The sequence below is a fragment of the Zonotrichia albicollis genome, chromosome 20 (genome assembly GCF_047830755.1).
Source record: "Zonotrichia albicollis isolate bZonAlb1 chromosome 20, bZonAlb1.hap1, whole genome shotgun sequence".
NCBI lineage: Eukaryota > Metazoa > Chordata > Aves > Passeriformes > Passerellidae > Zonotrichia > Zonotrichia albicollis.
The window spans coordinates 12,388,694-12,416,587 of record NC_133838.1 but is presented as its reverse complement, the minus strand read 5'-3'; the positions used below and the strand labels follow the sequence as shown (position 1 = coordinate 12,416,587).

The following is a 27,894-nucleotide window of genomic DNA, read 5'->3' as shown; positions in this document are numbered from 1 at the left end:
CACCATGGAAGGCAGGGAACGGCAGGGGCTGTGCTGCTGCTGACACAGCACCTCGGCAAGGGCGATCTGGGCAGTGCCTGGCTGTGCCCGAGCCCCAGCCCAGCCCAAGGCAGCAGCCCCAGGGCAGGGTGGGCTCTGACGGATGCAGCTCCGGGGGCCAGCAGGGCCCTCCCCAGGATTTCAGAGCTCTGCTGTCTCTGGGAAGGCCCCTCAGAGCAGGGATTGCTGCAGCGGCTCTGCAGGATGAGCTCCCTCCCTCCCTCCCGTCCCCACCCCAGCGCTGGCAGCCCCAAACCCTCGCTGCTCTGACAGCCCTGAGCTCCCAAACCTGGCCGAGTTAACTCAGCACAGACCATGGGCCGCGTTTTGGAGCCTCTGTTCTCTGAGGAACTGACGGCACCTGGCCCGCCCAGGCCACCCTCCAGCCACCCTCACCGAGCAGAGAGGTACAGCAAAACCACAAGGAGCCCCCGAACAAAACCACACCGAGAAAGAACTAGAACAAAGAATTGTTTAATCGCTTAACCCTTTCTCTTCCAGGGACCAGAGAAACAAGTTTTCTGCTCCTTCTAACGAGGGCAGTAAGGCTCGTGTGTTACCTCTACAACTGCAGGGGCAAAGTTTACGAGATGATCGTCTTTAGTACTCAAAAAAGCGAGAAGCAATGGTCACTGCAACACTAAGAGAATCCTAGAGTCTCCTAACGGAGAGCCCATTGCTAGAATACAAAAATAAAGGAGGCATCCCTGCATATCCCAGGCTAGAAAGAGTTAACCAGAAAGAGCAGGAAGAAGCTTTCCCAAAGAGGGGGTTGAAGTAAACAGCAGAGGTCAATAAAGCAACATCTTCTCCTGACTTCCCCAGCATGTTGTTTTTTTTTTTCCTTCACCAATAAATACAAATTCCTTGTTAACAAGCGACAAGCAGGTAATCTGCCCACAGCAAGGGGAAAAGGGGCTAGAGGCAGAGAGATTTTTCTCTCCCCTTCTCTCCTATTATTATTAATCTTTTTTTTTTAACCAAAGCAGCCATTAAAAACAGCAACCCACTGCAGAGGCAGGGAATCTGGTTGCTCTCACACTGCAACTGGCAGGTAAAAGAGCTGCACTGTCTCACAAGGGTAAAAAAAACCAAAAAATAGCTGCCACAGCAAAAGGTGAATGGGGAGGGAGAGGTCTGTTCTCTTCAGAGCTTTCCATCTCAGTCTCTCAGTTTAAAAATCAAAGCCTACAGACGTTGTCTACTGAAAGCTGAAAAAAAGTTTGAGTGGGAGGAGAAGAGGGAAAGGAAAAAAAAAAAAAAAAGAAGAGGATACGTCTAGTAGGAAGCCTTAAGCAAAAAAAGGAAAGGGCAGACCATGTCAGAAAGCCACCCAAGTGAGGAGAATCTTCTACTGCCTCTGGGTTTGGAAGAGCAGCAAATGCCGGGGGTGCACCTGGCCACGCCCCCAGCCAGGTGAACTCAACAGTCACAGGTACTGCGTGAAAACCAACCAACAAACCTGCCCTGCGCCGAGGGACAACATCTACCCCAAGGCCGGGGGACGCCATCCGCCCCAGGGGCTGAGGGACACCTGGCCAGGTGAGCTGAGCTCATCCCGCCCCAGGGCTGAGGGACACCTGGCCAGGTGAGCTGAGCTCATCCCGCCCCAGGGGCCGAGGGACACCTGGCCAGGTGAGCTGAGCTCATCCTGCCCCCGGGCCGGGCAGAGCAGGGCGCTGCTCCCCTGAGGGGCTCCCCAGCCCGGGCCAGAGCACAGCAGTGCCCAGGGCTCCCCAGCCCTGTCTGTGCAGGAGCAGCGTCCTCAGAGGTGCTGCCAGCTCCCTCCGTGGCTCCTCAGCTCCAGGACTGTTCTGGAAGGCAGAGCCTGGCCCCAGCAGCCCCGCGCAGCTGCGCTCAGCGGTGCCTGGCAGCCAGAGGCAGCAGGGCAGGAAGGGGAGGCCTCTCATCGTTCCACGGCAGCAACAGGAAGACCAGGGATTGCAGCACATGGAAGAACAGCACACACACATGCGCACACGCTCCCAGACACACACCTCACACCCCTGGGACCCAGGCTAACATGTTCAGACCTTCGGCAGGAAGAGACGCGAGACAGCGCAGAGCGGTTCAGATCTCCAGGGGCTCTTTGGTCTCAGTTGATAGTCCTAGAAAAAACAACCTCCAGAGGTGGTTGTAGCACAGCTGTGTAAGATCTGTGGGGTATTTAGTGTTTGGCAACTGCAAGGGGGGAAATCAGGGCTGTGTGTCACAGGAGGGGGAGGAATGGAAGTACAGTGCTGTGTTTCCAGGTGTGCTCCTGGCTGTGCAGCCAGCCAGGGCCTGGGGAGTGGGGACAGGAAGGAGGGTTCCTGAGAGGACCACGAATCCATCTGATGTTACACCACAAAGAGGCAGGAAGGCCCACCTTGGCCAAGACAGAGCAGCTGGCTGCACAAAAACGCTGCTTCTGACAACTCCAGACTGCAGCTGTATCATTCACACGGTGACAACAGCCTCAGCTCCTGCACAGGTGGCATGGAGAGGAGAAAGTGAACACAGCTACACACCTTGGGCAATAGAGAGGTGCTGTCACCTGCCCTTCTCCTCAGCAGCTTTAGCTACACAAGTCCTGGGCCTCTGATGCAGCCTGTGCCCATTGCTGTCACCTCCCTGCATGGGCCCAGGGACCACAGGAGGGATTATCAGAACTGGGCAAGCTCATTCTGCCCCGTGGAGCTGCACACACCCAGTGCCTTCACTGATCCCTCAGCTACGACAGGGGCACAAACCAGGCAACCTCCAGCCCTCAATACAGCACAGCTACATCTGCTGACGTGTCTGAGATGGAAGCCAGAAGAAAGATGTTATGGGACAAAACAGGTGTTTCATGGCCAACAGCCATAAACCAGGGGCCTCTAGACAGGCTGGTAGCACAGTCAAGCCTTCAAAATCACTGCAGTAAATTCATTCCATAACCCCTGCCCTAGGTTTGTATTTTATTCAGGAATTTAACATCCCCCCTGCAATGCAGGCAACAGCCCCTGTACCAGATCATACAGCAGCTCTGGAAAAATAATCACCAGTTACACTGCTCACAGACAACTCAAAGACCCCTGTTGGGACTAAATTCCACTAAAGGCAAACCCTGGACTGCACTGCCATGGAAGAGGAGGAGGAGGAGGAGGTGATGGTTTAGAGACGGCCGCTCCTGCCCCTGCCAGCTTGTCCTACCCTGTGCATAGTGCGAAACAGTGCAGTCATTCACCAGAGAAAGTTCAGGACCAAGGAAACTCGGTTCCCTTTCAGCCAAACATTTAGAGGAAGGAGAGGCAGTTCTGTTTTAGCTGGGCCGGCACTGGACCTGCCCCTCTGAGCTGTCTTCGTCGTCTGAGCCTGCAGCCCCAGCGCTGGTCAGTCCCGTGATCCTGTAGCCCATGTTGAGCAGCATCACCTCCAGCGGGTCCGCGTTCATGCGCCGCTGGTTGGCCTGGGAAGCACCTTCCATGTCCACCACCACGCGGCCATTGAGGGTCTCGCTCTGCAGGACACAGGGGACAGCACTCAGCACCACGGAGGGGCTGCTGCAAGGGCGATCCCAGTGGGAGCACAGCAGGAAAGAGCATCCAACAACGAGGGCAGCTCTTACCTCCGGCCTGGGGTTCCAGAGCCGCACGACCGGGTCGATGCCGCTGGTGGCCAGGAAGCAGTAGCTGGGATGAGGCTGGAGACAGTTCACAATGGACTCGTCCCCCTGCAGCACACGCACCAGGTTGGTGGTTTCCTTCTCCCAGATGAAGAAGGAGCCGTCGTCAGAGCCGCTGACGATGTACTGGGCGTTGCTAGGGCAGAGGAGCAGAGCCTGGGTCACCCTGCAGAGCCAGGCTCCAGCAGGCTGACAATTCCACACAGCTTCCATCATCAGCAGGCTGACACCCCTCACAGCTGCACATCCAGATACAGCTCCCCATGCTGGCGCCCTGCACCCCCAGGAGCCCTGTTTTCAATCCCAAATGGATTTCTGAATTGCTAGCCCAACTAGGCCCTCTGTGGATCTGCTCCTCATGCAGCAGCGTGGGAGGAGGGCTCCTGTCAGTTCATCCCAACCCTGTGTCCACGTCATTTTATCAACAGTAACATGGGGCTACTTCCACGGAACAGATCACCCTGCTGCTGCTCTCTCCTGTCCTGCACCCCAGCATACCTGCCAAAGAAATTGGCCTCCTTGATGTCCGTGGTGGTGTTGCAGTGGCCGCAGTACCGGAATTTGTAGTCGTAGCTGCGCTCCCTCAGCACCATCTCGTCCTCAGAGATGGAGTCCTTGCGGCCCGTGGCGCGCAGCCGGATGGGGCCTCCCCCCTTCTTGTCCTCAGCTGCAAGGACAACACATTTCCCTCAGCACCACTGCGGGACTTCTGAGCAAAACAGCCCAGGAGAGCCCAGCAGCCCCAGAGAAGGGTTAAGGACGATTCCAGCAGGAAGCAGGGCTCAGAGCATGAGCTTCCTTCCTTCCAGATTATCTCCTGGCTACATCAGACTCCTTTTATCACACTCTCACTCAAGAGCAAGCCAGGACCAGGCACAAGGAAAGAACAGGCTCAGGCCAGTTTTTGTGCACAGCAACAATCAATCTCTCTCAGAAGTCGGAACTTTACTTCAGAGGGGCAGTTTAAGGAGGAAGGTCCTTGTGTGCTCATTAGATTGCAGTGTAACCTTGGAGAAGCCCAGGAGCAGCAGCACTCACCGTTATCACTCTTGGAGAAGAGGGCAGCATTGATGTCCCTGTCTAGTGCATCGCAGGCACTGCTGTGTGCTTGTTCTGGAAACTTCCCTTTAAAGTCATCCAGACACTCCAGTGCTTCTGCCACGTACTTGAGCTCAAAGAGGCAGCGGGCCAGGCGGAAATGGGCCTTCAGGTGGCAAGGATTTAGGGATATGGCCTTCAAGCAGTCCCTCAGAGCATCGTAATGGTCCCCATCCCTGAGGAAAGCAGAGCGCTGCATTAGCCAGCCCAGGCAGCAACAGCAAACATTTTCCACTGCTGTTTCCCAGCCCTCATTTCCCTCCACAGCTTGTTGTTTCCAGCTCTGCACACAACCCCACACCCCAGGAGCCCGCTAACAGCATTTGCTGTGACTCGGGGGCACCACCTGACCCAGCCCAGCCTCCCCAAGGGCTCGGCAGACGCCCACAGGCAGCTCTGGGATGTGACCACACCAGGCTGCCCCGCCAGCCCTGACCTGCCATTTTAAATGCGAGAGCAGAGCTCCCTGCTGCAGCACATTTCGGGAAGTCCTTTGAAGATGGAGGATGCAGCAGCCCTCTGGCCAGGCAGCAGAGCCCTCCCGTGCCAGGCGGGCTCCCTGTCACAGCTCAATCGTGCCCCTGTGTGGACACACGGCACAGCTCGGCCCAGCCCCGGCAGGACCTCACACACAAAGGGACAAACGTCTCAAGCAGGAGCCTTTTCTACCTTCACAGGAAAAACCGATGGTGTTTTAGAAGTGATAGTTAGAGCAGATGGACTGTTGTGGGTTTTGTGTCCTGTTCACAGCCTGAGCTCAGGCTGGGGCAGTGGGGCTGGCAATGAGGCTGTCTGCCTGTGCTCTGCAGCAGCAGGGACTGGTTGGGCGCTGTGTGGTGCCCAGCTCAGCCTGGCAGGGCAGACACACCTGGGGTGCCAGCACTGACCTCAACTGCTCTGACACCTGCCCAAAGCTGCCTGAACAGAGCGCCACGGCTCCATTTGATGGCTAATAACAGCAATAATAATGATAATGTTTCATAGTAACCTACGTGCCCCACTGTGACTGGCAGTGTCCAAGGCTGGCTGGACAGTGCTTGGAGCAGCCTGGGATAGTGGAAGGTGCCCCTGCCCATGACAGGGAATGGAATGAGATGGGCTTTAAGGGCCCTTCCAACCCAAACCATTCCAGGGTTCTGTGCACTGCACCTACCAAGGTCTAAAACACTGCCAAGGAGAGGATAATTCACAGAGCAACAATCTGAGATAATAGGAAAGCTCTGTCAGGGAAGCACAGGAAGGCTCAGGCTGGAAGGGACCACTGGAGGTCATGCAGGAACCTTCCCTGCACAATCAGGGCTCCCTACAGCACATGTCCTCAGGTGGACAGTTTTTGAGTATCTCCAGTAAAGGAGACTCCAAACCCTCTGTGGGCAGCCTGTCCCAGTGCTCTGTGACCCTCACAGAAAGCATCTCCTCCTCATGCACAGGTGAACAGGGAAGAGGTGTCCCAGTGTGTGGCCTTATTAAGGGGAGCTCCAAATCCTGCAGGAGAATGTTCTGCAAACCAGGCACTCTGCACTCCCTCCTGCCCAGCCCTGCCCATGACATGTGCAGCAGGCACATGGCTCTGCAGGGCTGCCAGGGTTAATTCAGGACATGCAGCAATGGGCCGTTTTCACTCAGAGAAAAAGGGAATGCGAGCTACCTGTTATGATGACAGGTGTCACACACTTGTACACCTGACTGGGCTTTTCAGCTGCTTTGCCACCCTCAAACATTCTTCAAGCTCAACTACCAGTGCTGGCAGCCCAACAGACTGGAGTGAGAATGGACCTGGTGGGATGTAAAGCAGGCTCTGCCTTCTCCCTTTGTTACAGGATTGACTCAGCTTGTGCAAAACCAGAAATCAGCTCAGAGCTGCCAACGTGGACTGCTGAAAGCAATCCAGAGGGGGATGCAGTTGGCTTTTAGGAGCAAAATTTCAAAGGACAGCCTTAGAAGTGCTGGAAAATATGAGCAGCATCTTAAGGGAGATGAACAAGGAGAGGTTAGGAAATTACAGACCTTCCTTTTCTCTTGCTCTCTTATTCAGAGAATGAGGCCAAAGCAGAACCTGCAGGGTTCTGAGGGTGGCCTGTACCTGCTCCAGACATCAAGAACACCCCAGAGACACATGGTGGTTCAGCCTGGGTCACTGTCTGCCTCTGCCCCAGCTCAGTGCCATCCCAGCCACCTTCCCCACACTCCACAAACTGTTCCTAGCAGGAAAGTGCCCCTTTCCTGCACCTGGAAGGTATCACCTCACTGCTATTTAAATCCTACCCCCTGCATGCCACAGAAACCCACTGTGTGTGTTTTCCACATCCTCCTGCTACCCAAAACTGTGGCAGAGCAGTAGCTGACACACTGAAAGGTTCAGATGTGCCAACACCCTTCGGGAAAAACAATTCCTATAAGAAAAATGTCATTCATGAGATCAGCACTCAGCTTCTGTGTTCCATCCCTTAATCCCAACCTATTGTTCTTCTCCTTCTGAACACTGAGGTCTTTTTGAGGCAGCTCCCAAATCTCTGCTATTGCAAAACAGCCAGTAGGCCAGTTACCAACAGTCACAACAACTGCTGGCTGCTCTTTATCTTGGCAAGAAGAGAGGAGAATTCATACTGGGGATTTCAGCAGGGAGAGTGGATACATATTCCAATAGGAGAGGAGAAGGATATCCTCACAAAGCAAATGGAGATGAAGGACCACAGCTATTTTAAATATGTTAATGGCAAGTCATGGTACTCAGTCTTACTCTGCTCAAGGGGACAGGCACTAAAATAACTCAGCTGTATCTTGCAGATGCAGCCCTGGCCACTGGTCAGAGCAGACATTACCTACTGCAGAGGCTGACAGGGTGTTTTGCAACCAGCAGGGCAGAATCCTCTGCAGACTGCAAGGATCTGCCACCTCCCCAGAGCCCTCCCAGAGGTTTGTTTCCAGTCCAGGGAGTGTGGGTTAACTGGGGTAACACAGGAACCATCAGGTCTGGGTGTCTGCAGTGGGAGGCACTTGGATAAAGCAGCAGCAAAGCCACCCCAGCAGCTCTAAAACAACCTCCTGTCATGGGATGTTACAAAGCACAGTCACCATTACGTCATGTGTTGACAGCAGATTTAAGAGCCCTTCTTTAATGCAAATCAGAACCACCCAAAGAAACACAGACACCCTCGGAGACATCCAGAGTGCTGTGAATCAGATGTGGATTTTGGGTCTCTTTTTCAACAGGAAAGGAGCAGGGTTTCACCCAGCACATCGGTAGGTGACACACTGGGCTGCTTCCCAGCTGTGCCTCCCCAGAACTTGTCCAGCACAGACTGATTTGCCACCCCTTGGTGCCAGGGGTGCCCAGCTGTGTTTCAGCCTGATACCCCCAACCCCCAGAGGGACAGCAGGGCCCTGACCAGGTGTCCCTGCAGTCCCCTGCAGTGGCACTGCCCCTTACCACTTGCGCTTCATGTAGGCAGCAGCTCTGTTCCCATAGAGCATGGCATTGTTGGGGGCCTTCTGCACAGCCTTGCTGTACAGCTGGATGGCCTGTGTCCACAGCTGGCACGCAAAGGCCTCGTTGGCTTGCTGCTTGATCCTCTCCAGGTACGGGGGCAACTCCACCTGGGGGCTGCAGGGAACAAGGGAGTGGCACAGGTGAGCTGTACATCCTTCACTCCAGGTCACAGTCTGCAGAGCTTAGCTCCAGCTTAGCCAATGTTTGTTAAACTTCCTAACAAAAGGTTCAGGAAAAGGCAGAAGGGATTCTGGACCTGAAGAACTGGAGTTTAAGAGGAAAGTTTGGCGTTGACCACAGAATCCCAGAATAATCTGGTTGCAAGAGAATTTAAAGCCCATCCAGTTCCACCCCCTGTCATGGGCAGGGACACCTTCCACTACCCCAGGGTGCTCCAAGCCCTGTCCAACCTGGCCTTGGGCACTGCCAGGGCATCCAGAGCTTCTCTGGGCACTCTGTGCCAGCCCTCCCACCCTCTGGCAGTCTCACTACATCACTGTGACCATCATTTGACCGTTTCCCATTTTTCTTCATCTACAGAGACACACTCCAAATCGAGCACTGGATATTTTAAGCATCAGACTTCACCAATGGGTCTTTGTTTCGACTGCATAAACAACGTTCCCAGAGCTCTTTTAGCAATGCACAACAATGCACATGCAGAAGCATCTGAGCTCACCAGGCCCATGCTCCACCACCCAAAATTCCAGCCCTGTTCCTGCTGCCGCGGTGGAGGGGCCATCTAGAGGAGAGGAGCTGAAACAGTCCCCAAAGTGACTCTGGAGGAACCCAGACTACCCATATATGGTATTAAATAAGTGTCTTGACTTTGAACCAAGTCTCATCAGCTGGAAGAAAAACAGCCACCAAGATGTGCTGCTGCTCCTTCACCCCAAATGCATTTTGTTTTAAGGAAAGAAATCAGCAGGAGCAATAGAAGAGGCTCCATCCAGTCCTGGCTCCCATGCTAGGAATGGCAGCAGTGTTCCAGTGTTGCCACAGAACAATTCTGGCTGCCTCAGTTCAGTTTGCAGCAGGCAAGTGCCCAAAAAACGGCAGAAGGAAGAAGCAGGGTTCCTTCACCTGCCAGCCTCTGTCACTATCAACACACAGATCCTGCAGGCCAGGAAGCAACACCACTCAGGACACTTTGATTCCAGGCCTGAAAAATAATTTCTTAGTTTTGCCCACCTTAATTCATCATAAGAGGAAAAATCCTCCCAGGATGCTCTTGCCTGGTCTGACTCCTGTTCACAGCCCAGGCACGAGCGGCCAACACAGCCCCAAGGACAGAGGCCACCGGGCAATCCAGGAACAGGCGTGCAGTTCACAGCTCTGGCAGCCCCTCGCCCTGTGGGAGGCACAGGACAAGGCCATGGAACCCCCCAGGAGGGGCAGCTGTGCCCTCACCTGACGTGTGCCCTGCCCTCGGCCAGGCGGAAGCCGTTGCTGTGGAGATGGATCCCATTGGACACTCCATTGGTTGAGGTTTTGCCATTCTGCACTTCTGAGGGTTAGAAAAAGACATATACAACCATGCTAAGTATCAGCGGAGATTACACAAACTCAGGGTTTATTTTACAGCAGGACCAACCCAGCATGACAGCCCCATTCAGAGCAGAAACAAAACTTCCATGATTCCACCTGCTCCAGCCACCTGGATTAGATTTGTCCTCTTTATTGACAAATCTCTGCAGTGTCCTTTGCAATATGATTCTAGATCAGAAAACCAGACACACACAGAGAACTAACTGCTAAGGGAAATACCTTAGACTGATTTCAGGCCATGGTTAGAGTATCATGGAATCCTGGAATGGTCTGGGAGGAAACCAGGACCTCAACCACTCAACAGTCTGCTTAATCCCTGAGCACAGCCTTAGGCACTCCCAATTCACACATCCCCTCTCCACAGGTCACTTCTGCCCTCGTGTTTTGTCCCACTGCAGAAGGACTTTGCCACCAGGGTATGCACTGCACTGCAGAAGCAGCCCAGCAGCACCCACACCCTGCTTCGTTCTCCTCCTGCACCCTGAAAATGAATTTGTGCACTACAGAACTCCCCTGTGCTGCTCGCTCCCTTTGTGACAGCATCACACTTACCCCCTGAAGTGTGGCACTTCTTTGGGAGGAGAAAAGTGTATGGTCGCTGTTTGTATGTCAGATCAAACAAATAGACCTGAGGAAAGGAAAAAAGAGCATGAGACAAGTCTGCAAAACAGAGATGCTCAAGTCAGAAATAAAAGAGGTCTCAGTAGGTACACAGTTCCGTGTTTGTGTTAGCTATTTCCAATTTTCTCACTGGGAATCGTTTTTATAGAGGGACACACAAGGGATGGCAGCAGTAACTGGGGTGTGTCCCAGTCCAGCCCAGTCCAGAGAACAACACTGAGAAACAGGAACCTGATCTTACTCCACACCTGCAGAGTTTAAAAGATGACCTGACCACTGACCAACCTGCTCAGAAAGCTTCATATTTCAATTAAACAACTAAGGTATTTCAATTAACACCATGATAATGAAGAAACCAGACACCTATTGACAGAAAAGAGGTGAGGCACTGAGGAAAAGTCTTTCTAAGATGAAACCAGTATTTCCCAAGAAACTGCCAGGGCAGCTCTGTGAAATCCTAATTTACAGCTGTACTGGGACAGGAATGGACAGCCCAGGCCAGACCCACAGCTCACCCTCTCCTAAAGGGAGCGAGTGTGAGAAAGAGCTGGAGAGGACAAGCACAGTGCAACCTGCCCACAAGCAAAGGTCCTGTTTAATCCACGCTGATTAATGCTGTCAGGAGGATTTTCTCATTCCATTGATAGGCTTTACAAAAGATCCATGAATAACACCCAGAGCTTAAAATTAAAGCAATCAATATTCCAGGTGAAGGCCTTTGCTTCTCCAGGTTCTTATTCACTACATTCTATTACAGAAGCAGTTTGATGTTTCAAGAATGAGTTATGAAATTCTTTCTAGGTCAACAAAGGTCAGTTTCAGAACTGGTTTTGTTTATTTTCTTTCCCCTCTTCCGGAGAGTGAAATGTGAATTGGAAAACCACAACAGAACGTGGTTTACCTTTGATCAGTGACAGCGTAACAAATATATCCCTAATCCCAAGCATTTAGTCTGAATTAATCAGAGTACAGTTTGAAACCCATCACATCACCCACAGAGAAGCTGCTGTACCTGTTTCCAACAGCACACAGCAATGTCCGGTGACCCCCTTACCTGCTCCCCGCCCATGTTGACCAGGAGCTCGGTGCCATCGGGGCTGAAGGTGACATACGTGGCCACCAGGACCCTCAGCCTGTTGTTGTAGTCTGGGAGCTTCACTGGGAGGTGCCCTGGGGAGAGGACAAGTTCACAATTATTGGCTTAACTCTCAATGTTGTTGTCTCTGTCCTAGCCCAGCTGCTCCCTTCCAAAGGGCAAAGCCATGGAGCACAAGCACCGACAGGATCTTCCATTTCCCGCTGTTTACGGGATCCTTCCACAAGGAACCAGAACATGCACAGGTGCCTTTTCACCTGGGTATTGATGCCCCATCTCTGCAAGTGTCCAGGGCCTGGCTGGATGGGGCTTGGAGCAACCTGCTCTAGTGGAAGGTGTCCCTGCCCATGGAGCAAGGTGTGTTTTAAGGTCCCTTCCAACCCAAACCATTCTGTGATTCCATCATTCCAATTTTGCACAGCCACCCCACATAACTGCCTTGCTAATAATGAGCCTCCAGAACCCAGCAAATCTCAGTTTTGGGGATTCTCTAGGATTTGGCTTTTGTGATTTGTGGCCATCTGCAAATGCCTCCATCCTCAACCTCCTAATTAGGTTTCCTTAATAAAGCCCTCAGCACAAGGAAACCAAAGCTCCTAAATATTCAGCTCACACACAGGTTCTGTTCTTCAGACAGCAGATGTGTTGCATGACCAATTCAGGGGACCTGAGGAATCCTCTAGTGGGAACCATCAGGAGCAGGACTGTCAGAACTGGTCTGCTGAACATGCTGGTCTGAGATATTGTAAAACAAAAAAACCAACCCAAATATTTTGGGGTAAAACATAGTAAATTATGAGCACTGGAGAAAAATGTCATCTAGATTGCTTATATACTGCATCACTGATTCTTTATCTGCAGGATGAGGACAAGTCACTTCTGTGCCAAAAAAATTTTGAAGTGGGACCAGTTCCAGGAAAGCCTATAGAGCCCAGGTTATACGCAATCCTTCACTTTCCAGCAGGAGTGACAAGAACACATTTATGCTGGACAAACAGCAGCAAGGCTGGCTCACCTCCCCAGTGGAATAACCTGCAATTCCACGGGACATCCCACGGAAGGGGTGCCCTGGGCAGGGGTTTGTGTGTGATGGGTGACTCTGTGTCTGCACAGTGAAGCCCCCCGGTGACCCCTGGAGCAGGGCCCGTACCTGCCACGTAGTACTGAGCTGCCCCGTCCGGGAGGGGCTTCTGCCGGTCACAGAACGTGTGCACGCCAGCTGAGGGGCTCTGCTTCATGCTTTTCCTGCAGACAGAGCAACAGCCTCATGGGAACCACAGCACTCCGCTGCTGCAAGCCCCGTCTGCGCTGGCTTTTCTTGCCCACCCACGAGGACACAGCTGCCCACACAGCCATGGGGTCACCAGCCTCACACGTCCCTGGTGCACTCAGCCAAAAGACTTTGGGCGACAGAAAAAGCTGAGTGAAACTTCCCAGAAAGAGGAGAGAGAGTGCTGGGTCCCTGCAGGTCCCTCCTCCCGCCAGATGCCAGCCCCAGGAGGCTGCCCCAGGGCCAGGTGCTGTTACCTGTGGTTGTGGATCATGCGGATGTCGTAGAGCCGCACAAAGGGCCCGCTGGCCCCCACGGCCAGGTAATTGTTGTCCTGGGGGTTCACCGTCAGGCACTTGGCCTCCACCAGCTGCCCACAGTACTCAGTCAGGTCTATCAGCACCTCGGAGCGTTTGCTGTTCTCCCGCAGGTCGTACTGCCTGCAAAGGGGTGGCAGTGAGGCACACACACCACGGGCTAACAGAAGCAGCAGCAGAGACTCGTGCAATGCCCTGAGCTGGGACAGCACTCACTAGGCCTTGGTACCAGGATAATCATTAAAAGCAGATCTACAATGTGCACAGATTTATTCAAGCTCCAAATCAAACTCCCAAGCCATGACCTGTTCCTTTCCTGGCCTCCCTTTCCAGCAGTGAGGAAAATGGAGGAGCTGAGGAGAGTATTTATGATTCTACAAGACAAACCTTTCCAGTTTTAGGAAAGGGAGAGATGAGCTGAAGCTGTTCAGTACAGAGACAGCCTCTCTTCAGGTCTGTGCCCAGCACACATTGTGATGGTTCCCAACACCAAACCAACAGGAATTCTGTACCTGATTAAGCCATCTTCTGCTGCACTCCAGAAGGTGTTTGGCCACATGGGCGCCGTGGCAATGCGCTTCACTCTGTTGGTGTGATCTCCAAACATGTGCACGGTCTCCTTGACAGTCAGGTCATGGACGTGCACCTTGGAGTCTGCAGCTCCCGTGATGAGGATCCGATCCCCCGAGTGCGGCAGGAACTGCGGCAGAGGGAAGGGACACTGAGCCTGCACAGCACTGGGGCTGCTCACAGGGACACCCTGGCACTCACAGAGCAGGAACTCTGCTCCAGGAACCTGGGCTAACCCATGGGATTCCCTATTACACAGGTCAGCATGCACACTCAAGAGTCACCAGCTACAGCAGGACTGAGTGGCTTCATCACACATCCCAGTCTGCTACAGCCATTTCCTTCCAATTCACTGAGAGAATAAGCCTGGGATCTCCATAAACTAACTTCAACATTAGATTTAATCCTTTTCCCCATAATTAGAAATATTTAACTTTTTAGGGGGAAACTGTTGGCAGGAAAATGTTTCCTAGCAAGGATTTATCCTTTTACTGCTCAGGTTGCTGTTTCTGTTAGCTGCTCATTCCTTCTGAGCACATACCTTGACAGAAAAGATGTTTGCAGTGTGTCCTGTGTGCATAGAAAGGAGTTTCTTGTGGTGAAGAGGATCCCACACAATGGTATGCTGGTCATCAGAGCCAGAGGCCAACAAGCTGAAGGGAACAGGAGACAAATATGCACCATGAATTGTTCTGCTCCACACCGTGCCCGGATCTGTGGAGCTGTTTGACCACAGACATCCATTAAGGTAATTCAGTCCTAACCAGCCCATTTCCTCTCTTCCCCCAGCTCTCTGTTCTTGCTGCTCACCGTGCATCCATCCCTCCAGCCAGGTCTAGGAGCTAAAGCAGACAAAAAGCAATTCCACAGAAAGCACAGCTGACTGAAAGCTCTCACCCACACTGAGATGGGAAAACAGGAGTGTTTGGTCAACAGCAGAATGCAGGGCCTCCACCTCCCCACTACCTGGCTGCGTTAACTGCTCCACACCAGCTCTGAAGCCCAGCCAAGGCATCCACTCCCAGGCTCCAGGGGTGCCCAGGCAGCCCCAGGGCTCGTGGGGTGAACCACAAACTGCTTTTAAAGGCATTGCAAGGTGCTCTTGGGCTTGTCCATCCATCTGCATCTGGACCAAAGGAATCTGACATCTGCAACTCTCAGCTCTTTTAAACTCAGCCATTCTCTTTCAAGCACATGAAATTTTCACTGGTAAATAATTCTGAAGAGTATCAGAGGGCAGACCTTGGACATTGTAAGAGGCATGTGCAGAAATACCCACTCTTCCTCCAATCCACTCATTTCTCACACAGAAACTCTTCATTCCACTTGGTCACTGGAAGCTGCTCTTTAGTGCCCCTCTAAAATTGCAGAGGGGTGGATTCTCCACCTCCTTCCCCTGGCTATCTGTCCCCCAGCAGCAGCTTTGAACAGCGTGGTGAAGGGGGTGGGGAAATGTCACCACCAGCTGGGCAAATCCTAAAGATCCATTATAATCCATAATACCACTTAAGAGAAGAGAAGCAGCCTTCAATCGCCACTTCTTAGTCTGACCATTTCCCTTCTGAACCCACTAAAGGGGCATTTCTAATAATATCCAGATATATTTAACAAAATAAAGCTTCTTTTGAAGCGTGAGCTCTACTACAGCTCAGAATCTGAGCTTGAGCTCCACTTTACTAGAAATGGGAAGCAGCTGCTTATGATAACATGACCTACATCCTCCTCTTGGGAAAACCTGGGGTTGTGGCTTTGCTGATTCCCCAAATGAAGGCACATACTTACTCTCCTTTTTCATTCCATTCCAGACAGTTGACACACCCAGAGTGACCCTGAGGGAAGGAGGCAAGGGAAGATGGCATTAGTCAAACTTCAGATGTATCAAACAGAGCTGTCCTGAGACAAGGACACACTGAGCTCCTCACAAATAACTTCTTCCAATAAAAGCAGGGCTTTTTTTTTTATTCCAGCCCTGAAAAGAGCTCCACACACTTGGTAGATAAGCACCTCCAGAAAAGACAGACATGCTAGAGCAGCTGGGGTAGAAGAGGCAAAATGAAACAAATGGAAAAAGGTAGTGTTGAATAAAATGGCAGTTTAGTCTCAGAGGCTACAGCCGAAATCAGGCTGCACACACGGAAAGGTGACTTTGCTTCCAAAGCCCTTGGCTAGGCTGACAAATTACATGTACAGGCACTCTGGGAACACAGGGAAAATGCACTTTTGATAGCTCCGTTAGAAGCACCTTGCTGCTGGGTGACTACATCATCCATCTTCATCCACATTAACCAACGACTGCACCAGGAAGTGGGGGAGTGTTGAGCACCATTTGATGTGGGAGATGTGACTCAAAAGGGGGACAAAATAACCCTTTTCTCCCCCAAACCAAGATAATTGATGTGTCAGAGGTTGCCTCAGTTGGGTGGAGCAGGGTGTTGAGGGTCTGACCCCCAGATGGGGCTGTTCACTTAAAATTTCAATGATCCCTGTGGGTCCCTTCCAACTCAGAATATTCTGTATAATCTTAATCTTTGCTAAGGTATGTCAGAGTGCACTACAATCTGCTCCTTAGGGATCCCATTAGAGCTGAGCACATTGAACAGCTGACAATTTTCTTCAGGCATCAGTGCTGAGATGAGGTGGTGCCCACCCTGTTAAAGGTTCTCCTCCAGGTGCACCAGGCAGCGCAGAAAGCTCACGCAAGCTCTCACTGAGCTCCTGGCTCTGATGCAGTTTGGAGGACCTGATAAACCAGAGCAGCTCATGCCCTCCTGCAGCAAGGAGCCCCCCAGGAGCTGGTTCCCCCCTGTACACCCACCTGCAGCTCAGCCTCCAGCCCCAGGCGGCGGATGAAGGGGTCGGTGACGTGGTAGTGGCGCTCGAAGCCCAGCGCTCCCCTCTCCTGCAGGGGCACAAAGGGAGCATGAGCACACTGAGCACGGCACACAAACACTCCTCCTGCCCCTTCAAAGAGCATTCATCACCTTTAAAAACCACACCAGGTATTGGGGGGTCCACAGGTCCTGGGCTGTAGTAGGGAGTCACAGAATCCCAGAATGGTTTGGGTGGGAAGGGAGCTCAAAGCCCCTCCAGTGCCACCCCTGCCGTGGCAGGGACACCTCCCACTGTCCCAGGCTGCTCCCAGCCCCAATGTCCAGCCTGGCCTGGGCACTGCCAGGGATCCAGGGGCAGCCACAGCTGCTCTGGGCACCTTTGCCAGGGCCTGACCACCCTCACAGGAAAGAATTCATTCCCAATATCCCACTGTTCTCCTTCAGCTCAAGGCCATTCCCCCCGTCCCATCACTACACATCCGTGTGACAAGTCCCTCTCCAGCCTTCCACTCCTCTGAACATCTCCAGGTGGGCAAATCTTAATCCTTGCCCCTGAACTGATGTAAAATGCTGTGTAAGGTGGTGCAAGGCTCCAGCTGAGGAGCCAGAACCAGCTCTGGGAGGCCCACACCAAGGCAGAGTGAGCTGACCCTACCTGGGGCCTGAAGCAGAAGACAGAGAAGAACTTGGGAATGGCTGCTACTATCCCTTGGCAAGGATTTCAGCAGGACCTCCGTGCTGAGCTGCCCAGGAGAGCTGTGCCACTGCAGAGCCTGTCCCGAGGCAGCAGCAGCAGCAGCAGCAGCACGGGGTGAGGAGCTGCAGTGGAACTGGCCAGCTGCCCTCAGGGATGGGCTGCTCCTCAGGCAGGAGCAGAGCTGCAGCGCACAGCCTGTTCCAGAGGGATGGCAACAGCTGCCACAGAACTGCGTCAGTACAAATGAAGGTGAAGGAAAGCAGGACAGTTGTTTCCCCTGTGATCTCACAGGGCTCACAGATGCATCAGCAGATGGCTCTGATGAAAGAAGGCCAACTGCAGAGGCAGCAATGAAGGAGAGAGAATGCCAGTCAGATTTTGGATGGAGCATCTAAATGGCGATTCTTCCCTAGGACTTGACTCAGTGTGGTCTCACTCCATGCTACACTTGTCAACTTAATCCTTTGTCACCAGCATTTAGAGATGGGAAGCCCAATGTCAAAATCACCTGGTGGTGCCCAAAACACCATCCTGGTGGTGCTCAGAGCCCATCAGCAGTCCCAGAGCACACACAGAAGTGCTGAATTCCCATCCCAGCCCAATGCTCAGTAATGAACTCCACACACCAAAAGCTATTTGAAGACAGAATGGAGACAGACATAAAAGGATTGGAGGCAAAACAAACCAGGCTTTTTGTAGGAGCTTCCATGACAGACATCAAAGCCCTTGATGTACTTTTGTGGAGAGCATTCCTGCAGCACTGCAAGGCCCATGCAAGGTGCTGCAGGTGTAATTCTGTGCTGCTGCAGCCCCAGTGGCTTTGTGAGGGCTCTGGGGTAGGATACCGCTTTTCCTACAAGGAACTGCCTGACTTAGCAATCCTCCCAAGGTCACAGTCACAGTCTGACAGAGCAGACAGACTGAGACAGTCCCAGGCTAGGGCTCAAACCACAGAACCAGCCCTTCCTTGTTAGGGCAGCAAAACAAATCTCTGCACATGGATTGAATTACAAGCTTATAACCGAGTTTGGTACCAAACTGCAAAGTGAGCACTTGAGCTCCCAGTTCCTTATTCTGGCCACTCACAGATCCCTTTCCTGAATGCTGATTATCAGCAAAGCTGCAAATGATTTCAGGCCTCCGAGTCCCAGCAATAATTGCCTATTGTGTCTGCTGCAGCCAGTCCTTTCACGTTGATATTCCACCAAAGCAGCCATCAGATGACTGATCCCACCACTGCACAAGTTTTTTTTTCCCTACACAAAGGAAGCAACACAGCACTCTCTAAAGAAAAGGAGACAGAGAGGCTGTGACAGAGATCATTAGCTTTACTACAGTCAGAAATACCTCTGATGGCAAGATCACACGGGGAGAACACAGAAAGCAGAGAGGGAAGCTGGCTAAGGGCCTTTGTGGCACCCAAACACAAGCAGCTCCATTTCTCTCTTCAACTCAGAAGGAACAGAGCTGCTGATGGCAAACCAGCCCAGGGAGAGGAACTGTGCTCCTGCCATGCCAGACTTCATCCCAGCTCTCCATTAAGGACAGCGACAGCTCCTGTGTGTTTGTTCTCCTAAGCTCCTTACAGGGCTTATCAATATGTAAGTAACAGAGATCTGGCGCCCAAGCAGAGGCAGCACCAGGAGCTTCCTCCAAGGCTCACACCTACCTTGATCTGCCTGTGGATGATGTCTCTGGTGATGTTGGCCTTTGCCATCTTCTTGCAGTGGGGCAGACCAAGAGAAGCAGTGGCAAGAGCTGCAGTGCATCCAAGCATGCCAGGATCCACGCTGAGGGTGCTCAGTTACCTGCAGGACACGGGGACACGGCAGGGACACCGCGCGTTAGGCACTCACCATGGTCCAGCTCCAGAAACACGGGGGGCTGACGGCTGGGAAACGGGGAACGGGGCTGGGAAACGGGGAACGGGGCCGGGACACCGGGAACGGGGCCGGGACACCGGGAACGGGGCCGGGACACCGGGAACGGGGCCGGGACACCGGGAACGGGGCCGGGACACCGGGAATAAAGGCTCCCGAAGAAACTCAGGAAAGGAACACAGGAAGAATAAACGTCTGACTCAAGGCCGTTCCCAGTTTGTGGAGAAATTCAGGATGAGCGGAATTCCAGGCCTGTATCAGCCTGGAAAATCCATGTTTCTGTCCCAGCAGAGCAGTCTCCTGTCCAGGCTTCCCTCCCACCATTCCATGACCACTCATGGCCAATGCCATGTTTCCCAAACTCTACAACCAACAAAGTGAATAAACACAGCACCGATGCTTTTGGCCACATCTTCTCTCCCATTTACTACACTGGATTATCAGCAGAACACCCCCAAAATATCCAAAAGGGCATAAACATTCCTTGGAAATCACAACATGAGGTCACAACTGAACACCTAATTACCTCAGCAAGAGAAAAGAGGTGACCAGTTAAAACTGAACTTCCAGGAGAAATTAAGAGTTTTGCACACTCTTAATGGAGTTTAATGTACTAACCTAAATAGCTGAAACCCCATGGAATTAGCTACTTCTGCTAAAAAAATATTCAAATTGCAGAGTGATTGTCCCAACCCTGAGCTGGACAGGCTGCCTAGAAAAGGATCAGTCAGTCCCTGAGAAATGCTGCAATTCCCCCAGTTTCCACCCCACAGCCTGGCCCATTCAGACATTTCTACAGTTCTCTTTAAAACAACAAAAAGAATAAAAATGAAATTTCAAACACCCATTTTGTCCTATGTAACCTTCTAGTTTTAAAACATTTCCAAGCAGAACAAGCCAAAAATTTTCCTCTTCTAAATGAGGAAATGCTGATTCATTGAAACCAGAGCATTTCACAGAAACACTGCAACAAACAGGAGTCCTGGCAACCCTCATCTGGTTCTCTGCTGCCACAGGAGGGCTCCCAGTGGCCCTCCTGTCCCACCCCGTGGGATTTCTTGTGCCCCTCTTTGAGAGGGGATTTGGCTCTTGGGACCCCACCATGCCAGTGCCAGGCAGGCTGTCACCTCCCCACTGACAAACACCCCAGTGCTCTTTTGGGAGTATTTTTGTCACATCTCCCACCTCTAGTTATGGCTAATTTCTAATCAGCTCCTTTCTCTCCCAACAGCACCAAACAACCTCAAGGACACACGTGGGAAAATGCACGAGCATGGAAAGATCCACATCTCCCATACACAGCCATAAATAACCCACACCAGGAGGCCAATCTGGAGCTAAATAAGTCACTGCAAAACCATTAATACCCCATAACCCCTCTGTATACACAGAGAGAAGGCACAGCCGAGCCCCCCAAAGCCACCACTCCTTAACAGACTGTTACAAACTCTGCTTTTCAACAGAGCCTCCTCTGTGCAGCATTTCCTACCTTGTGGGACATCCTAACTTTACTGCTTGAAAAATAGAGGCAAGGAAAATCACCCAAGAAATCAGACCTTGGGTAACAGGCTTGGATAAACCCAGTCCAACAGGAATGCAGGAGCCCAAGGTGTCTCTCTTTCCAGCAAAGTGCTTCATTTGGCAACTGGATGCTGCAAAAGGCTCAAAGGTCTCCCAGATTCTGTGCCTTTGCTTGGCCACAAAGGCTCCAAGAGCCTTTCCTCCTTTCCCTGTGCTATTTTTTGTTGCTCAACAGGTATTCCCAACTACAAAGGCTCTGGCAACCTTTAAATTGCCATGGAATCACAGACAAAGGAGTAAGAAGCCCAAATTCTCATTCCAGATCACATTCTGAGCATTAGCCACAATTGATCACAGCCCCCGACTCCCAGTCCCCATGGATATGACAGTGACCTCCTTCAAAAATTAAATAAATAAATAATAAACAAATAAAACAAATATTAAGTGTTCTTAACACTAAAGACTATTGACCCCACCACTGTACAGGCAGATCCAGCCTCCAGCTTCAAACTGACCCTGCAATAAAACAAAATCTCCCAAGATTTTTAGATCTCATGCAAAATACACGTAATAAAAATCAGACAAAAATCAACTCTGCCTCCCAATTTCTTAGACACAAAGGCCTCCAAACACAAAGTCCCTCCAAAGAGTCTGTCTTTGTCACCACTAAAGGAATTGGAAACTCCTTGGAAACTTCCACCATGGAAATTGGTAAAGAATGTTCCTCTTTAGGCAAAACCACCGTGCAAATTCTGCTCTAACCCATTCTTGCAGCTTTTAACTAACCCGGCACAAGCAGCCCCTGGTGGAATGAGGGATGGAGTCCCAGAGTGAGGGACACTCCAGGACAGATCTGCACTGCTGCCACCAGGCAGAGACAGCCCCAGCCCTGGCTCTGTGCTCCAGGCCGGCCCAGGGACAGCCTGGGCTGTGGAGGAGCTGCTGCCCTGCACCAAAACCACCCCATGCCATGGCCGTGGCCTCTCTGGGGCTATCCCCTGCATGGCACCAGGGCACCAAGGTTTCTCTGCCACCCTTCAGGGACAGCCTTCCCTCATCCCTCACTGCTCCAGCCTGGAACAGCCCAGACAGGCCCGAAAGCCTGGGGTGCAGCGCCAGCCTCTGCTCCCACTGCACACACAGAGAGTGACTCCCACCTGCAGCTCTGCACTTTCCCCTGCCCTCTGCGGCCACAGCACTGCAGGGCACAAACGGGGCTTTCGCAAGGCTAAACCCACAGTCAAAAATTAACAAGGCACACATTGCCATGGGCTCCAAACTGGGCAGGCTCTGTTGACACTGACAGCCACTGAAAAGCCCCTTAAGCTCCTGGGAAAGTACACTTCCAAAGGGTACTCCAGGGCATGGAGAGGAACACTCACGCCGAGCCTGCAAACAAAACCTCCACACTGATAACACAAATAATTCCATCAATTTAACATCAAACGCTCCCAACGCAGCCTGGATTTGGGGGATTGCTCCTTGGCTGGATTGTATTTCCCTCTCACAGAACCACCTGAGCGCCTCCCACCCACAGCAACACAGGGGGGCAGAGCCCCAGCCTTGGCACCAGCACCCTTTGGGAAAGCTCCATCCGCCCCAAGGAGCTCCCAGAGCAGCAGGGCTCCCAAAACCAGCACTTTCCAACAAGCAACTCCATTCCTGACTGCCTGCATGTGCCCAAGTGTCTCAGGCTCCACACTCAAGGTCACTGGAAAAAAGCAGCACTCTGCACACCACAAGCCTCTGGGTACACAGCTCATCCCAAGGGAGGATCCCATAGACCCTTCCCTTCAGCACCTGTAAATTATTTCACCCCTGCAAACACCACCCAGAGCCCACTCTGAGAGGCTTCTTTATCCTCACAACTTATTTCCCTGCCCTCTTTACCTTGACTTTCCGAGAGGTCACAGATCGAATTAAAATACTGTCCCTCATAAGTGTAGATAGCATTATTTTTTAAGGAAACCTTTAAAACCAAGAGGGAATGCCTGGCTAGCAGCAAACACCTGGTTAAAAGAAGGTTTTTCTCAGCTGAAGGAGCTCCCCAGGACAGATGGCTGGAGCAGGGAGCAGGAGAAGGGGTGAGAGGGGAGCCCTGGCAGGGGCAGCACAGGGGAACTCTGGCACACTCGGGGCACTCAGTGCTCACAGCTCAGCCCTCCCACTGCAATCCTGACCCCACGCTGACACACCCACGGGAAAAGGGAACAGAACAGAGAACCCCAGCACCAAGATCCACACGGGCCAGCAGCTCCAGGAGGAGAGGCTGACCCCCTGTCCAAGGAAAGCGGCTGCAGCACACCCAGCAGGGCAGGGAACAGCTCCGGACAGGGGACAGAGAGCAGAGGAGGGAGCAGGGCAGGGTCACACCCAGGAAAGGGGGAGGAATGAGAGGACAGGGCAGCGCCAGGGTGGGAAGGGGAAAGGAGGCAGAAAGCAGGAGCTGTACCTGGCAGGGGTGGCACCAGCAGGAACAGGGCCTGGGGTGGGAGGATGGATAAGGGAGAGATCCCTAAAGGCAGTCAGACTCCTGGGGGAGAAGGGGGTGACACCTCGGGGGAATAAGGGGACAGCAGACAGAGCCTGGGGTGGGGGGAACTGATGGGAAAGACAGGGGTGGGGGAAATGTCAGGAAAGGGAGGCAAGGGGGACAGCGGAGAGGGAAGGGGGCTCGTGGGGATGCAGCTGTCAGGGAAGGGGTTGGGGCCTGCAGGGCAGGCAGCTGACAGGGAAGGGGGTACGGGGGCACGGCTGACAGGGAAGGGGCAAGAGGTGTGCTTGACTGGGGAGGAACGGAGGGCACCGGGGGCAGAGCTGCCAAGGAACGGGGGCACCGGGGGCAGAGCTGCCAGGGAGCGGGCACCGGGGCCGGCGGACCGACAAGGGGCCCGGCAGATGTAGCTGCGAGCGAAGCGGGTACGGGGCGCAGTTGCCAGGGAAGGGAAGGGGGTACACCGGGGGACGGTGGGCACGGAAGGGCTCGGGGATGGGGGGCTCTGTCAGGGCGGCGGGGCCCGTCCGGCCCGCGGGGGCCCGTTACCTGTCAGGCCTGCCGGGCGCGAGCGCAGCGGGCACCGGAGGCTGCGAGGCTCCATCCATGCGGGGCAGAGCGGGACGCAGCGCAGGGGCCGCGGCGGGGCCCCGGCCGTGCCCGCCGCCCCCGGCCCTCGGTACCCCCGCCAGCTGTCCGGGGCTGCGCTGCGCCCCCCGCCGCCGCCGCGCGCTGCGCATGCGCCACGCCAACTGCGCAACCGCCCCCCCCGCGCGCCGCCGCGCCCCGCCCCGCGCAAATGGCGTAAATCCCGTTCGTGAATGCCACCCCTTCCTGCCCGCCGCCACGCCGGGACTGACAGATCAAGCAGCCAATGGAAAGGGAGGAAACTGACCAGGAGAGATCCGCCAATCGGCGCCGAGGGGGCGGGAGCGTGGCGGCGCGAAGGGGCTGCTGGGAGATGTAGTTAAAGGGAAATGATGGCCGCCCGCTCCCCTGTCCCAAACCTGGGGATTAGAGCCCCAAACCTGAGCTCGGACTGCTCCACAGCGGCCAGAACGGTGAAGGGCCTGCAGGGGAAGCCAGGAAGGCATGAGCTGAGGTCACTCAGTTTGTCCAGCCTGCAGAAGAGGGGGCTCAGGGTCCCCTTCCTGTCCCTGGAAATGTCCCTGTCCCACACCTGCCATGGTAGAGACACTTTCCACTGTTGCAGGCTGATCCCAGCCCTGTACAGCCTGGCCTTGGGCACTGCCAGGGACCCAGGGGCAGCCACAGCTGCTCTGGGCACCCTGTGCCTGCCCACCCTCATTTCCTTCCCCAAATCCCATCTAAACTTACACTCCACCAGCTAAAGGCTTTTCCTCCTTGTCCTATCTCTCCAGACCCTTTTAAATAATCTCTTTTCCTTGAGCCAGCCCTCGTTGGCTGCTTCAGGTGCTGGGAAGCTGCAGTTGGGTCACCCTGAGGCTCCTCTTGTCCCCACCCGGTCCTGCAGCCTTCGCTCCGGGCATGTTGTAATCTTTGCTGCAGTGTTGTTCTTGCCTCTCTGCTGGGGCTCTTCTCCATTCTCTGCAGCACACTCCTGCCTTTCTTCTCAGGGGCTCCTCCTGGGCTCTTCTCCATTCTCTGCAGCACAGTCCTTCCTGTCTTCTCAGGGGCTCCTCTTGGGCTCTCGACCCACCCCCTATTTATTTCAGTTACCTTCACGAGCTACAGCTGCTGCCCAACTAAGGACCCTGCAGCTGCAGCTCGTTTGGAGCAACTCGGACCCACACAGATCTTACAATACAACATATATTCAGACCCCCACATTTCCCCCCTTTTCTTTTAACAATTATACAATTATAATATGCATACAGTTCCAGCTCTCAGGCTGCCACAGCTCTCGGCTCTCTTTAGATACAACCATAGAATATATACATATCCCTATACAGTCCCAGCTCTCTGGCTGTCTTTCAATGTTCCAAGGCTCTTTTCTTTAAAGGCCATATTCTTCCAGCTTTCTGCTGCTACAGCTCCTTAATTCAAAGGCCATATTATATTCTACAGTCCCAGCTCTCAGGCTGCCACAGCTCTCAGCTGTCCTATCTTCTATAGTCCCAGCTCTCTGGCTGATATTCCAAAGTCCCAGCTCCCAGGCTGCCACAGCTCTTGGCTGTCCGGGGGATTCCATACCTTCTTTCAATGTTTGGTTGTGTGTTCTTCATCACGTCGGGGTCACCAGTTGTTGTAATCTTCACTGCAGTGTTGTTCTTGCCTCTCTGCTGGGGCTCTTCTCCATTCTCTGCAGCACGGTCCTTTCTCTCTTCTCAGGGGCTTCTCCTGGGCTCTTGACCCACCCCTATTTATCTCAGTTACCTTCACGAGCTACAGCTGCTGCCCAGCTAAGGACCCCACAGCTGCAGCTCGTTTGGAGCAACTCGGACCCACACAGGTCTTACAATACAACATATATTCAGACCCCCACACGGGCACAGGAGCTGAACCCCCTGGTTCTGCAGGGACACCCCAGCACCGTCCGTGCTGGGCTGGCTGAGACCCCCTGACCCTTCGGGATCTCCCCTCCCTGCGGCAGCACCGAGCCCGGCTCTGCTCGGAAAATAAAACTCTGTATCAAACAAAGCGCAAAGAGCCAGGGGGTGGCAGTGTTTGCAAAATCCTTCCCGCCCGCCCTGAGGACACCGAGGACAAGCAAGCCCAGTCCCAATCCTCCTAATGAACCCTCCCAAAAAGGGGAGGTGTGTGAAAGAAAGCAAAACTTACCCACTCACCTCCCTATAGTTTATTTCCACAATTCAGCATTCCTGAAGCCTGCTAATAAAGTGCGATGAACAGTTTAAGTTTTCATTTGGAACTGAATTCCCTGGCTTCCAGATATTCCCAGCTGCACGACAGAGGAAAATTCCTGCTTGGTTATTCCAAAAGAAGGAGGAAAAGCCCCTTAAATCAGAGACATCAGGCCCAGGGACTCCTCCTCGCACCTCCAGCCTCATAAATGACAGCTGCAATGATTTGTCTCCATCCTGCAAGTCATTAACCTATTCAGCTGCTGTCAAAGTCCTCTACAGAAGGTAATTGTTAATTGTTGCCTCTGCATCAGTCCAGATTCTAATTAAACAAATAATAACCGGGATCCATCCTCACAAAAGGGTTTTATCTTCTTTTCTCAGATGCCATCTCCATGGGGACCCAAAGCTCCACGCAGAAAATTCAGATGCCCTTGACATGGAAGTTTTCCTTGCTGGTGCAGAGGAAACTGGGCCAGGGGAGCTGGATTTTCTCTCAGGCTGGTGCCAGGAGTGCCAGGCTGGGGCCAAGCAGGACTTGCTGGTCCTGTCTGTCAGACCCGGAGTTTGCTGGGGCAGTGTGAAAGCTGGGGAATGCAAACAAGGTGTTCTCCCAGCAGTGCAGCTCCTGCAGGAGAGCCACGCCTGGACAGGATCCTCGTGGAACAGGGCTGCGGCTGTCCCAAGGAAAGGTGCAGGGAGCAAGGAATAAACCTGCCTGAGAGCTTGCTCTTTTCACTGTGTTGAAATTTAAGTAATACAAAAGGTATTTTTAATTATTATTAATTTTAAAAGGCATTTCAATAATGTATTTTAAAATTAATTATAATTTAAAATAATGTATTTAAAATTAATAATAAATTAAAATTATTTTAAATTATTTTAATAATAACTTTAAAAGTCACCAGTTTCCTGGTGACTTTCCTGTCTCCTTTTCTATCCTCAACCTACACAGAAGAAAAAAGGAAATTCAGTGTAAAACCCCCACAACACACACACAAAGTTCAATTTCACACCCTGTGCCACAGTTAGGACGTCCCAGGGTGCAAATGCAGTTTCATAGACACAGATCTTACCCAGCTTTGTCCTGCAGACACCTGGAGCTGGACAGGGATTTGTCTGCAGGTTAAAACCCTCAGGCCAGAGCAAGGAAATTTCCTCTTGGCCAAGAACCTGCACCAACCCAAGCCCTTTGCAGGGCTGACAGGCTGACAGGCCCTTGTCCAACCAGCAGGAACTGCTGCCAGAGCCCTTCCCTGGGTGCTCCATCCCCTGCAAACCCCCAGCATCCCCACCCCACCGCAGCTCTGCTGATCCTGGTGCCAGGAGGGAGCAAAACCCGACCCAGGGATTGCACAGGAGCATTTCCAGCTGTTCTGTACCTGCTCTGCTTCCAGGAACTGCCTCTGGAGGCCAAGCAGCCCCCGGGGCTTTGCCCACATCACCAGCTCAGGCTTCTCACCCAGATATGACTAAGCCCTTCAGAACGAGAAACGCTCAGGGTTTCTTGCCTGATTGCTAAAACAGATTAATCTGGCTGCCCAGCACACGGCCAAACGGAAAAGAGGAATTGACACACCTAGCGTGTTCCTGCTGGGGCTGATGATGTGCTTTAATTGATGGGTCACGTTTGGGGATGATTTTCCACGCCGCTCCCCTCCTGCCCTCCCTATTCCCTGCAGCCTCTGACCACTAGCGCTTTGGGAGGCTTAAATCAAGAGTGTAACTGGTGCAAACCAGCAAACGTCACCTTCAAAGCTCGAGGCTCGGCTGCCACATGCCATGGCAAGGGCCCATGCACTTCTCACAAGAATTAGGGGCTGCAGCTTTACCAAAAGGCCCTCAGCTCCTAAAGTTTGGGCAGCAAAGCAGGTTTGGGTCGCTCTGGTCACACACATGTGACAGCCAGGATGGTGGAGGAGAGCCAAGAAATCAGGGAAGCTGAGCCGGCCGCGGTGCCAGCGGCCCCCCCAGGCTGCTCCAGAGGTTT

The 27,894-nt window shown here is 53.0% G+C and overlaps 1 protein-coding gene across 1 annotated transcript; it reads right to left on the bottom strand.

Moving 5' to 3' along the window:
• Positions 1–497: 497 nt before the first annotated feature.
• Positions 498–23,874, bottom strand: WDTC1 (WD and tetratricopeptide repeats 1). The gene is made up of 16 exons (XM_074555469.1): positions 23,668–23,874; positions 18,893–19,031; positions 16,511–16,594; positions 15,478–15,524; positions 14,237–14,348; positions 13,638–13,825; positions 13,066–13,248; positions 12,689–12,783; positions 11,497–11,612; positions 10,374–10,449; positions 9,684–9,780; positions 8,214–8,387; positions 4,724–4,959; positions 4,184–4,352; positions 3,629–3,821; positions 498–3,520 (listed from the first exon to the last, which is right to left on the bottom strand). The coding sequence occupies exons 2-16, from the start codon at positions 18,998–19,000 to the stop codon at positions 3,323–3,325; spliced, it is 2,076 nt and encodes a 691-aa protein (XP_074411570.1). The 5' UTR covers positions 19,001–19,031; positions 23,668–23,874; the 3' UTR covers positions 498–3,322.
• Between the last annotated feature and the right edge of the window lie 4,020 nt (positions 23,875–27,894).